The sequence below is a fragment of the Dipteris shenzhenensis genome, chromosome 5 (genome assembly GCF_047967505.1).
Source record: "Dipteris shenzhenensis isolate YYH24624 ecotype China chromosome 5, Dip_SZ_1.0, whole genome shotgun sequence".
Lineage (NCBI taxonomy): Eukaryota > Viridiplantae > Streptophyta > Polypodiopsida > Gleicheniales > Dipteridaceae > Dipteris > Dipteris shenzhenensis.
Window position 1 is genome coordinate 8517803 of NC_141600.1, and position 13483 is coordinate 8531285.

The 13483-nt window shown below is 43.3% G+C and overlaps 1 protein-coding gene across 2 annotated transcripts in view; it reads right to left on the reverse strand.

Annotated features, from left to right (window-relative positions):
- The window catches only part of LOC147901578 (structural maintenance of chromosomes protein 2-like), a 32666-nt gene extending 20611 nt beyond the window's left edge, over positions 1 to 12055 (reverse strand). Inside the window, exons 1-6 of one of the 2 annotated variants that reach the window (XM_087375099.1) lie at positions 11931 to 12055; positions 11627 to 11823; positions 11267 to 11451; positions 10998 to 11104; positions 10059 to 10288; positions 9709 to 9841 (exon numbers count right to left, since the gene is read on the reverse strand). In XM_087375099.1, coding sequence (XP_087231225.1) covers positions 9709 to 9841; positions 10059 to 10288; positions 10998 to 11104; positions 11267 to 11382 — 586 coding nt within the window. In that variant the 5' untranslated portion in view covers positions 11383 to 11451; positions 11627 to 11823; positions 11931 to 12055. The remainder of the gene's footprint in view (positions 1 to 9708; positions 9842 to 10058; positions 10289 to 10997; positions 11105 to 11266; positions 11452 to 11626; positions 11824 to 11930) is intronic. The other variant, XM_087375101.1, reaches the window with a different exon arrangement.
- Positions 12056 to 13483: the final 1428 nt, after the last annotated feature.

Consider the following 13483-nt stretch of genomic DNA (forward strand, 5'->3'; position numbering starts at 1 on the left):
TACCCCTCTCTTGGGATATCATTGAAACCATTTGCCCCTAGGCATATTTCATGCATTTAGGCCCCTTAGCCTTAGATCCACCTAGTCTAGTGCCATGTCACCCTCACCAAGGACCTTGACCTTTATTCCTTTTTTATCATTTACATGAAGCCCAAACAAATATAATACAAACATTGATCCTTTAAAGGAAAATGTCGACTGACCCTTCCGAGGTCATGTTACCTCGACTTGAGCGTAACATTCCTTCCCTCTTCAGGCATCAGAGTTTGGGAGCACTCTCCGTAACTGGTATATGGATTCCCAGATAGCTTCTGATAGAGGTAGACCATGCCATGCAACCAACACCGAGGGTATCTTCCGATTGCGTACTTGCATTGTTCCTCGGTCCAGGATTCTTGTTGGTTTGTGTCTTGCATTATCCTCTATCTCCTGAAACAAAACAACACCCTCAATTAGTGAGTCACCTGTATGCAAAAATTTCTTTAAACGAGAAACATGAAACACTGGGTATACCTTACAACCCTGTGGCAATTCTAATTTATAGGCTACCTTGCCTATTCTTTTTAGAATTAACCATGGCCCACAATATCGAGGTGAAAACTTAGCACACTCTCCTGCAGTCAAAGACTTAGAGTGCGAAGAAACTCTGAGAAAAACTTTTTCTCCTTCCTTAAATTCTCTAGCGGATCGGTTTTCATTCGCATACGCCTTAGCTCTATCCATAGCTTGGCGGACGTTCGCTCTTGCAAGTGCTAGCATCTCCCGCATCTGAACCACAAAGTTCGCGGCACTAGACACTTTCTGAGGTATTCCAACTATAGTCGGATTCGCTGGTCTATAACCATAGTTCAGCTCAAACGGACTGAATCTTGTAGAGGAATGTTTTCTATCATTGTAGGCAAATTCTAACAATGGCAACCACTTGTCCCATGTATGTTGCCTCAATGACACATATGCTCTAAGCATATCCTCTAAAATTTGGTTGATTCTTTCTGTCTGACCATCCGTTTCTGGATGATCCCCACTACTCATTCCCAACTCAGTCCTTAGTGTCTCAAATATTGCAGTCCAAAAATGACCGGTAAATTTGACATCTCTGTCTGACACTATGGATTTGGGTAATCCATGCAAACGAAATATATGTCTAATAAACAAATCCGTCACTTGCGGGGCACTAACAGACTCTCTAGTTGGAATGAAGTGAGCCATCTTGGTAAGACGATCAACCATCACAAGGATAGAATCATATCCACCTTGTGGCGTAGGCAGACCTATAATAAAGTCCATGGAAATGCTCTCCCACCAACCTAGTGGTATCTCCAAGGGCTGTAAAAGTCCAGGTGGCTTCACTCGCTCTGCCTTACTTACTTGACACGAAAAACAACATGTCACATATTCATGAATATGCTTTTTCATCTTTGGCCAAAAGAAATCTCGCTTCACAAGATCATATGTCTTCTCGACTCCTGGATGTCCCGCACATAGGCTATCATGGCATTGTTGAATGACTCTCTGCCTGAGATCATTTTGATTAGGTACTACTACCTTGCCATTTCTTTTCAGCATACCATCTCTTATGGCATATCTTGCATAAGTTTGGTCTTTTCTGGATGCCAGGTCATCCTTTTCCCCGGGTTTGAACACGTGAGCCTTAGGCCAAAGGCTCTGGATAAACTCGTCCACCTTTTGAGTTTCTCTAATCTCGGTCATTAGAGCACTCTCTAATACCGTGAAACTCATATTATGCATAATGCATGACAACGCATCAACAACTTTATTATCCTTCCCTCTTCGGTACCAAATCATCAAGTTAAACTCTTGCATGAGTTCTGCCCACCTAGCTTGGCGGCCTCTCAAGTCAGGTTGTTTACAAAAATGTTTCAGAGTATCGTGATTAACATCAACATAAAACTCTGACCCATACAAATAATGTCTCCATGTTTTCAGAGCATGGACAACAACATACAACTCAAATTCATGAGTTGGCCAATTTTGTTGAGAGGGAGAAAGCTTCTTGCTTTCAAAGGCTACTGGCCTTCCCTCTTGGAGGAGAACTGCTCCTACCGCAATGCCACTTGCATCGGTTTCAAGGAAAAACGGTTTCTGGGGATCAACTATTTTTAACACCGGTCCTGAGACCACAGCTTGTTTTATGGTGTTAAAACTTTCCTGTTGATTCTGTCCCCATATAAAAGGTACTTTATCTGAGGTCAGATCAGTCAATGGCGATACTATTTCAGAATATCCTTTGATATGCCTTCGATAAAATTGGACAAATCCCAAGAATGATCGCAAAAAGCGGTCAAACTCTGAGGGATTGGCCAAGTCAGTATCGCAGCCACTTTCTTTGGATCCATTTCTACCCCCTCGTGAGTAATTATGAATCCTAAATATTCAAGTCTTACCATACATAGTATAGTTTTCTTTTTGTTTACATAAAGACTGGCTTTCCTCAAAATACTGAACACTATTCTTAAGTGTTCATGATGCTTAGTAATACTTTTACTGAATACCAGAATATCGTCAATAAAGTGTACTACAAACTTTCCGATATACGGACGTAGTAAATCGTTCATAAGCATGACGAATGTAGCTAGAGCATTGGTAAGTCCAAAGGGCATTACCAAAAACTCATAATGTCCAAACCTGCTTCTAAAAGCGGTTTTATGCACATCCTCGGCCCTAATACGGATCTGATGGTAGCCACAGTTAAGATCTATTTTACTAAAAATTACAGCCCCATGTAATGCATCTAGCAAATCATCGATCTGAGCCATCGGAATCCTGTGCTTAATAGTGATATTATTCAAAGCTCTGTAATCTATACAGAGACGAAAAGTATCATCTTTCTTCTTCTTTAATATCACTGGCGAAGCAAAAGGTGAGAAACTTGGTTGAATCTGCCCCAACTTGAGGTATTCTTCCAGTTGTCCTCGTAACTCCGCTTCTTCAGTAAAACTCGACCTATAGGGAGGTCTATTTACAGGTTCTGCCCCCGGGATTAGTTCAATCTTATGCTGAACATTCCGCTCTGGAGGTTACCCATAAGGTAGCTCATCCCTAAAACAATCAGAGAACTCCTCTGCTATTTGATCAGCCAGCTTGGCCATCTCTCCATTTTGGACAACATCAGTGCTAGCCGAAGAATCATCAATCGGCTCTACCGATGCTATACAAAGAAACAAAAACTCTTCTTGAGCTTTTCGAATTTCCATCACGGAAACCAACGGTCCTTGAGGTATATCTTTTTCACCTCGTAAGACATACAGCACATCATTCATCTTGAATTGATAAATGTGCTTTTTCCAATCTATGGCTGGATTCTTCCTAGAATGCCAAGCCTTACCTAGGGCTATGTCTGCATGAGCAAGCTTAGTCATTTCAAAATCAAGCTTCTCAGCATAGTCCTGAATGGAAGCTCCAATTGGGTAACCCTTTGGTCCCATACTTCAGTTGAACTTCCATCTGCCATTCTGACTGTATATGCATAGTCAGATGGGCTAGTCTTTGATTTCAGCCTCTTTACAAGCTTGGAGTTAATTACATTATGCGTTGACGCTAAGTCAAACAACACAATGACATCATGATTAGCTACTTGTCCTTTCATCTTAATTAATTCCGTATCATTAAAGGCTGTATACCCTGTTGCTGCGGGCTTTGACAGGATATTATCAAGTGCACTAGTTAGTAACTTAGCAACAGACACACATAACAAAAAAGGTACTGACCTTTGAGAAGATCCCGCTAGCTGAATCTGCATCTGTTCTGCTCTGGGACTTCCCTCCATTTCCACGTCACATTCTGAGATCACCATCTCAGCTATCCAACGATCCTTATTTCGTGGACAATCTTTCCACTGATGAGGCTGAAGGAAACCAAAACACAAGCCTTCTCTCCTCGCTTTTTCCCTTTGCTCTGGGCTCAAAGAAGACTTCGACCAAGCCCGGGCTGCCATTGGTGTTACTTTTCTTTTCATTCCAATGGTGGTACTTGATTTAGGAGTCTCAACTGGTTTCGCCTGCTTGGCTTGACCACTAGGCTGTGAGGCACTCCCTTTGCTAATCCACTTCTTCTTAAACCCAGTTTTCTTCGGGTACCCATACTGATTCCCAACCTGCACAAACCCACTTGGTCTATTCCCTTTTGCATCCTCATAGTTCAGGGCTATGACAATTGCTTCATCTAGCGTATTCGCATACTTAGCCCGAACTTCCATCTTTATCCGATCATTCAATCCAAAGATAAAATCTTTTACTTGGATTGACTGAGGTAGGGGTTCATAAACCTTCATTACACTTTCTCTGAACTTATCAGTGTATTCCGCCACTGATAAATTTCTCTAACGAAGGTTTCGATACTGATCCCAAGATCGGGATGCTTCGTCAGGAGGTAAGAAGTGTTTTCTAAATTCCTTTTTAAACCCCTCCCAAGTAGTGGATGCTACTCCATCTTTCTGCTGTTTTATCCACCACCTATCCGCTGCCTCATTAAACATATGGGTGGCCTCGCAGATTTTCTTCATATCGTTCCTGATTTCACAAATGGCAAATGCCTCGTCCCATTTGTGTAACCAGGTCTCAATGATACCGGAACTACGGTCAGACATCCGACCAGAATACTTTTCTGACCTATAATTGGCAATATTAGGCACCTTAGCCCTCCTAGGCTCGACCATACGAACACTGGACTCCGGTTCCATCGGAGATTTACCTTTCTCCTCACGAGATGGTCTAGTAAACATACTATGCACCATTTTCCTGAGCTCAGATTGCCCTACATTTGCTTGTGACTGTTGCGCTAAAATCTGTTGCAAGGCATCCTCTAACATTGCAATTTTGCCAGATAGTGTATGACCTATTGGGCGCGACACCTGCGGGGTCGGCCGGACTCCCGACTCTACGGGATCCATCCTGGAAGCTTCTTCTTCTACTTCCATTTAGGTCAATGGGTGTGTGTTTCAAAAAATAAATAAATAAATAAAACACCGCTTGAAACTGTGATTACAATTCGAAAGTTCAACTTCCAAATTTACAGCTAACAAAGCATATATCACACTGTAACCAAAACCACTTTTCCCTGTACTAGGGAAAACTCCTGCAATCCATGACGAGATTAACTTGACCTTGAAAACCACTCCATCATTCTCAGCAGGACTCCTTGATCGAATTCATATATGTGACGTCGATTTGGCTATTGCTGACCATATTGGCTTTCGTGAACACAGACAAAATGTCACAGCTAATATGACCAAGCTTTTCATATTCGATCACAGCAAATACACGTATCTCTACAGGCTAACCCAACCACTCGTCCATCGCCTTGCAGACAGACTAACGCAACCATACCTCGATTGAGTCACCAGTCAGCATACGTGAACTGCCTACGGGCTACTTTCGTCGTGCGCCGTGACCAATGCGTGCACCACCGAGATCTCTAAATAACAAAATATCACACGCAAAATATCACAAGAAAGTCTCGTGACAGCACAGTAGCTCTTTGCAAGTGGTCGTAACTCCAGCAACCTCGCTTTTGAAAAGAGTTACTAGAAAGTTTGAGTTATCGCGTAAGTGGCTCTCATCGTGCGCTGCTCGTCAACGCTTACCCAAACCGATGAACTACCCGATGGCCTGAACTAAACGACGCAAACTTTCTCAGCTTCACTATTTTCGTCTTCCACACCTTCAAATCAACGACGAAATAAACGATACCACAATATTACAACAGCTAGTCCCTTCCCGCGATGCCAAGGAGTCCTGAAGGTAACGAAGTTGTAAACCTGCGACTGTACGCGATCTTGCCATCCTTTCACACGCAACTCCAATGTTGACGAACTACTGGATATAATGTGAACCAGATGACGCAAACAGCCAGTACCATTATCTGCTCCTTAGCCCGTGAGCTTAAGCATACGCCTGGCCAACCCAAAACCTCTCGTGATCCCCCTTTTCCAATCACTTGCGGCTCTGATACCAAATATTAGATGAAGATCTGTCTGCTCCTAGAATGTTACGTCGAATCACAGGCACACGCACAAGTATTTTCCTCCCAGCCAACCTCGGTGGTAGCAAGCTCTCAGAAAATCACTCTATACGTGAAAAATTTTTTCTTGCTTATTCCCAACGAGCCCCAAAAGTCCCTAGATGGATCTAGTATGCCACATGTCTTCATTTTAGGGTCCTTCCTTAATGCATCATTTACCCCTCTCTTGGGATATCATTGAAACCATTTGCCCCTAGGCATATTTCATGCATTTAGGCCCCTTAGCCTTAGATCCACCTAGTCTAGTGCCATGTCACCCTCACCAAGGACCTTGACCTTTATTCCTTTTTTATCATTTACATGAAGCCCAAACAAATATAATACAAACATTGATCCTTTAAAGGAAAATGTCGACTGACCCTTCCGAGGTCATGTTACCTCGACTTGAGCGTAATAGGTCGCATTCTAATGTCAAGCTCGCCTGGATCCACTCCGCACCTATCTCCGTGTAGGCATAAGGCCCACAATTCTGCCCACGAGCACCTTGCCCTGGAGGGACTGAACTACCTGCTGTACCTGTGGCTTGTCAGCTGGGGAAAGAAGAACCTTAACGGCTGTGGAGTTCGAGGGTGCTGCCATAGAGCCCCTCTGGCCAGACCAAGGGTCACCACCAAGATTTTCTTTTGCCTTAATAAGCACAGATGCTCCCGCTGCAGGGAGGAAGAGGAGAAAAAAGGGGGGGGGGGGGGGGGGGGGAGAAGGACGTCTGAGGGGGAGGCAAAGGCGAGGCGAAGAGGCGGAGGAGAGAGGTGGAGAGGGCAGAAGGGAGGTAAAAGGGAAGAAAGGGAAGGAGAGAGAGAGGGAGGAGAGAAGGAAAGGAGGGAGTGAAGGAGCGGAGAGGAGGCGGGGGAAGAGAGCCTGTGGGGGAGGAAAGAGGGGCGGAAGAGATGGAGGGGATAGATGGCGGGGGAGGCGAGATGACGGGGGAGGCGAGATGGCGGAGGGGATAGATGGAAGGGAGGAGAAAGGGCGGAGTGAGGGGGCAGAGGAGCAGCGCGAGAGGGGCTGCGGGGCAGCCAGGCCACAAGTTCGTGGACGAAGGGGGAGCTCACCCGCTCAGCTCGTGAGTCAGCTGCATGTTAAACCGAAGAGGAGCTTTAAACATGCAGCTGACTCACATGTGATCTTTGAAGCCAATAAACCTTGAGTGTATTTGGATAACACTTGATCACTCACAGGCACATTAGTTAGAGCACATTGAGTTCTAACCAGTTATGAGCCTAACAAGCCTATGATTACATTTTGTTCTAGGCTTATAAGCTTAATCAATTGTGTGCATGGGTAGAGGCCATGGGACAAAAAAATTGAAAAGATAATTAAGAATTCAAACTAATTAATAAAATAATATTAAAGTTAGAATTTACTAAATTAAATGTCCACCTTTTACTTTTGGCTTTCTGATTTTCAACTTTCCAGCTTTATCAAGCCATCTACTCCTAGTTTAGGGTTTAGTTCTTTGTATATAGCTTCATACTCCTAGTTGTAATTTTGCTCTTGGCTTCTTCCTACTACCTAGAAGCACCATCAGCATATTGCTCACTTGCCTCACCACTTCCAGAGCTTGTGCATCATCCAGAATCTTCCCACATCAATTTTGACTTCACCTAGAGCAGTTTGGAGCAGTCCTGGACTCTGCAAAAGGTTTCCTTAGCGAGAATAGGGGCTGGACAACAAATCGCAGCAGCCCATCTTCTTCACTCAGGTATTCTAGTATCCCTTGCTGGCAAATCTTGCCGTTTCCTCAATGTCACACCTCCTAGCCTGAGGATTTGCTCTATTCCTGCTACTACTACAAATCATGACTTGCTTTTCATTTGCTTCCATGCCCCCGACATGTCCAATAGCCATTGCGATTTGCACAAACAGGATGTTCCTGACTCGTGATTTAAGCACATTCTATCTGGGTAACGTTTTCCACCTAGGTGCGCATCTGGAGGTAAATCAACATGGTTCTAATCTGTTCTTACTGTGTTCATTCTAACTAGGTTGTGTTTGAGGATATTGTCCAAAGTCCACCGAATACGGAATTTATATGGTAGACTGGTACCTGTACATTCACCATATTGATCTCACCCTAGATGTTTTGCTACTCTACCTAGAGTTATTGGAACATCTTCTACATATGGATCTTGCCAGATACTGCCTGTGGCTACTTCCTATTTTGCTCCACAGTTTCGGACTTCTTATCAGAAGATATCATTGTATTCCATCAAGATATAGGTTACTGTCCAAGATCTGTATTATTATTGTAATCAAAGTCTTGCATCATTGTAATAAAGAAATATACACCAGGGATTAGCCATGATAAGGGGTGTACCTCATTCACACTCAACTATTTCCTCTCTAAACCCTACCACCTGTGTGAATATTGAATAATATGTGTGTAAATGTTAATTTCTGTGTAATGGCTATTTCAAATTCTAAGTTTAGTAAGTTAATCACTGGAAGCTGCACTTCTGCTATTGCACGGCTTGACAGGGTGGCCAGTCTTGCATGGCCATCAGATGCGCGGTGAGACATATCCACATTATTGGGCCTGGTTTTTTTAGAGCCAGTGCCTTCACATGTGCAGGGTGAGCTGTTGCAGGGGTGACAACTGCAGTGGCAATTCTGAGGCGCAACAACCGCCGGGTTGTCATGGGATGACTGAGCATTGCATGGTTTGTGGGGGCTCCTGATTCAGGTGACCCACAATGTGCACATGACAGATACTGGAAGATCATCAATCCAAGAATGGCAGGCGACCTGATTCTCTTGTGTATGTGGTTGACATCTCTGAGTGTTGTGTGCAGAACCCTCATGGCATGTAGTGTGATGATGCTAGCACATTTCATGGCAGGCGCAGCCAAATTCCTCATTGGCTGAGATAATCATGCTGTAGGCGGATTTTGGATGCTCACCTCCACATTGTACCTCATAACAGGCTAAGTGGTGAAGATAAAAGAACATGTGCTGTTGAGAAATAAAGGAGTCAGTGCATGCTAGAGCCATGGCAGCCACCTATGCTAGAGCATGATTGGAACTTTCATATAGGTGAGCAGTAAGATCCCCCCAGAAACTCTGACCAAACATTTTGAGGCAAGAGGGACCCAAAGCAGTGGCTAGGTGGGACGGCTAACTGCAGGCAGCTGGAACTTGGACTTCATGGCCATATTGCTGGGGTTTTGACCCTAAAGACAACAGTACAGATTCTAAAATCAAGGATGGAGAGTAGAGATCATATGCTTGAATTCTTGCAAAAGGAGGCTATCCATGATTTTGGGGCCACATTTCAAGTTTACAAATGTTAAAAACGTGCAGCAAATTTTTTGCCATTTCACAGCCACCAACAAGCAGGCTAATAGGGAATTTGTTGGGCTAAACGCAATTCATGTGATGAGCAGAACAAAAAATATACTTCTGACTTTTAGGAACCAACAATGACCTTTGGAACTGAACTGATATCAAACAGTGGTATCTGCATAGCATTTCATGGGTACCAAATGAATTCTAAGAGTTTTGAATGAAACTCATTAATATTATTCGATATGTTGATCTTCCTTGGACTGTGTTAGGCTCTATTATTTGAAATGATATTGTATTAAGTCCAGCAGTTTTTCAAATGCAATGGAAGACCGAGCAACACAGGTCATTTAGATTTCCAAAGAGTATTAATTATGCTGAGGCTACCTGCTCCTGAAGCTGCAGATATAATTGAACCCAAAGTGAGAGCAGAATTTGCGTCAGCAAGCTCTGTAACTCTGGATTGTTGAACCACAGCTGACGTTTCCTCCAACAGAATTCTGTGCTCCTTTAGTAGTTCCTGTAAAGAATAAATCTTTCAGCTATTTACGAAATCTAGGGTGAAGATGAAGGTATTGATGCAACAACTTACAGAAATCATTTTCAGTGAATCTTGTGTACATTAGATCTTCATTATACTATATTTCCATTGATTGAGATAAAATGAGTCAAGATCACTATTACAACAGAATCACGTAATTATTAAAATATGTATATTCAAAGTTCGGTGATAGTACCTTAACTTCCTTCATAGATTTCAACTTCCCATTAAGCTTGTATTGCCTCATATCATTAGGCAGGATCTTGACACTCAAATTCAAAATGTGGCAGTCGTGTGCAGGGTTCCCATAAATTTGGATCTCAAGAGAAACCTCGCAGGGTTCTTTTGTGTCTGTGGACTGAAGCTCAGAGACATTCCTGACACGAAGTGCTGATGTTTTTCCACAGAGGGCAAAGCTGATAGCATCTATCTCATCAACAAATTGAATGCAGGAGCAAAGGAAAGCATGTCAGTGAAGACGTCTGAAGGTTCGCTATTGGAAGCATCCGGTCAGAACATTCTAGTAAGTAGAGTGCTAGGATGCTACAGAAGCGTATACATAGGAAATTTTTGTTGTTACTACATTCCTTCTGATAAAGTTTGCAGAAACCAGGATACTACGACAGCCGCTTTAATGCAGGGAAAAATTAGACTTATAAGATCCTACCGTTTCTTTACAAGTTTATTTTCCAGACCAGGATATTCCGACAGCCGCTTCAATGCAGGGACAAAATTAGACTCACAATATCCTAATGGAACCCACAGTGGAAATCAACCACGCTATTGAGATATTGTGGCAATGTGAGGTGCATTTCGAAACGTAAATATTGGTAATAGGTGTTGCGCGCAATTTGCGCACGTGCCTCAAACTTTAGAGTGCAATCACTGGAGATATGAATTGGCATGCGCGATATTGCAATCACATCTCATGACATCACTAAGGTTGGATCAAAGCAGTGCCAAAGCACTAGTTTCTAGTGCTTATTCTGCCGTACAAGATGAAATTAACTCGTCGCGGCAATGAGATATGTGAAAGGCTCCTAAGAATTCTAATCAGTAAATTTGGCGACTTCCGTTTGCGTTAGCTTGATCTTGGACACTTGGTTATTAGTCCTTCAGTTAAACGACCACATACCCAGTATATTTGATTTGCCACTGCCGTTTGTACCAACGATCAGATTGAATCCTCGGCTGAAATTGAACCGCTGCACTTCGTCCCCGAATGACTTGAAACCACGAACACTGTCAAATGTCAGAAAACTTTGCATTATTGAAGGTGTCCAACGAATGCTTCATGATAAGAAATGCCCGAACAGATATATGTGTGAAAGGATGAGTGGAAATGCTTGTTCACGCCAAACAAATGACGCAATGTGCGAGTGGTAACAACGGCAAGGTCGCAACCTGAGCGACTTGATCCATGCAGTTCGAAGTAGAGCACACGCAGGGAGCGAGTCCGAAGGAGCCATCGCAGAACGGTCGATAATCGGTATAGCGGAAGCTAATTCTGATGACGACATTCAATTTGGTATCTACCTCAACAAACTTGCCATGAGTCTTCCTATCAAACCTGTCGCCTCAATGCTCGTCTGAAGCACGCATCCACATAAATTGAAAAACGAATCCTATCATTCACTTGCTTCAATTTCAACCATGACACTCGAAGAGTCCACAAATCTCTTCCCTTCAAGCGATTGCTCGCTGAAGCCTTCATGAGGATAGAGAAATCGAAAGCATTTTCTTCTCCAGGAGTGTTGAGCCTACCATCGATTCGTCTCAGTTACAGCGAAAGCTAAAATATTTGGTGCGATCGTTCACTTTTGTCTTCGTTTCTCACTCATGTCGTGCCAGACTTTGCCCGGCGCAGTGCAGCTGCTTCAGTTCTCCTTTGCAATCTACATCATGGTGGCGATTGCTCACGAGCTATCAAGCGAGCAGCCATGATAGAGAAACAAAAGGATCTGCATTCGTCAGACAATCGGCAAATCTTCCAATCGAAAGGATTATCACAATTTCTCAGCGCATTCGATTCCAACTCGCGACAATTGATAGGAGCATACTCTCTTACCGGTTTCACCTACGCTCACAGCGTCTTACTGTAAGGCGAAATCGCAAGCGAGCATCTCTCCAGCCCGGAAGCCACTTTTAATACATCATCTATGTAAATAGATTTAAACTATATCTATGTACTGTCGGACTAATCTTACAAACAAACAACTTAACAATTGTTTCTCGACGCTAGAGAGAGAGATTTGGTACAACACTCTTTCTCTTTTGGCCTGCCTTACGGGTAGCCTTAGCAATGGTTCTACTTTGGCAAAGCTAAAATAGGGGAGTTTTTAAATTTCATAAATTCTAGATTTTTGGCCTGGGGTAGCCTTAGCACCCGTTGGGTTTTGACAAAGCAGAAATTTGGATTTTTTTTGGCTTAAAAAAATACATATTTGGAAATTACACGTGTCGCAATTTGGTTGCCATGCATTTGCATGAAGGTCAAGCTGATTGAATACAATGCGCCACCGTTTGTTTAGTCGTTAATGCATTTAGGAGAGTAATCTTATGCGAATCACATTCATTGCATGATTTGCATGCCTTGGAAGAGTATGAACAATGCATGAAATGTCTCAGGTGAAGGCGGCTCTCTTCTTCTGCGGCTGATTTTGTCTGATTCTCGAGATATTGGTAGGACTGCTTTTTGCGAGTGATTTCGTCTGACCTTCATCTGAAGTTGGTGGGGATTTTCCATTAACTCAAATCGTTAATACAACTGAGGGGAGCTGTTGGAGGGTGAGAATGTTTGGCGCATTTTTGTTCTGGTTTGAGTAATTGGGAATCTCGTTTAATGCAATTGTTGAAGAGTCATGCATACGTTGTTGCATATGGCTTTCTTGTTCGTCCTTGCTTTCACTATAAAAGACTTATGCATGGATGAGAGCGTCAGTCTTCTTCTTCCTTCAATATCGATAGTGCTAGCTATGGAAGGTTCTGCCGAATTCATGGACACTGACAGCGATTGCTTTGTGAAGGGTAGCATCCTTTCTGTCTTCATTTCCACGTCTTTCTTCGTCTTTCTTTTCTTGCGCTGACTCTTCGTAATCGTTTGTTTTGGTAGGTCTTGCCAAAGTATGTCTTGATATACTTCCTTTGCCTGTCACTCCAGTCTCAAAGAAGGTTGAGGAGCAAATTAATAGTGCTGTCAAAGTTTCGGGTGCCGATCAAGTTAAGTAGAAACCAGCGCAACTCCTCGTTTGATTTCTGCATGAGATCGTTTTGCATTGAGACATCGCTCCAGGGATCTCTCCTCATATTCTCCTCGACTTTATATTCCTGTATTGTATCACTTAGCTCTTATTCTGACCGTCAATGGAACTTCAGCTCCTATTTCCATCTCTATAAACTCCCCACATTTACCTCGCTACTCAAGCTTCTCTCTCCCCAAGTAGAGGCTGCCTTCTGTCCCTCCTTCACAGTCCTCTTTCTCATTTCGCCACAATTGGTAACATGCCTATCCAACTCGCTTCTCTCCAGGTGTCCTTGAAGCGCACGTTTGGACCTTGGTTCATTCCGTGCACCTCCACCTGAACGTGACCAAACGAGGTTTCGAGTTTTGTGGTAATCACT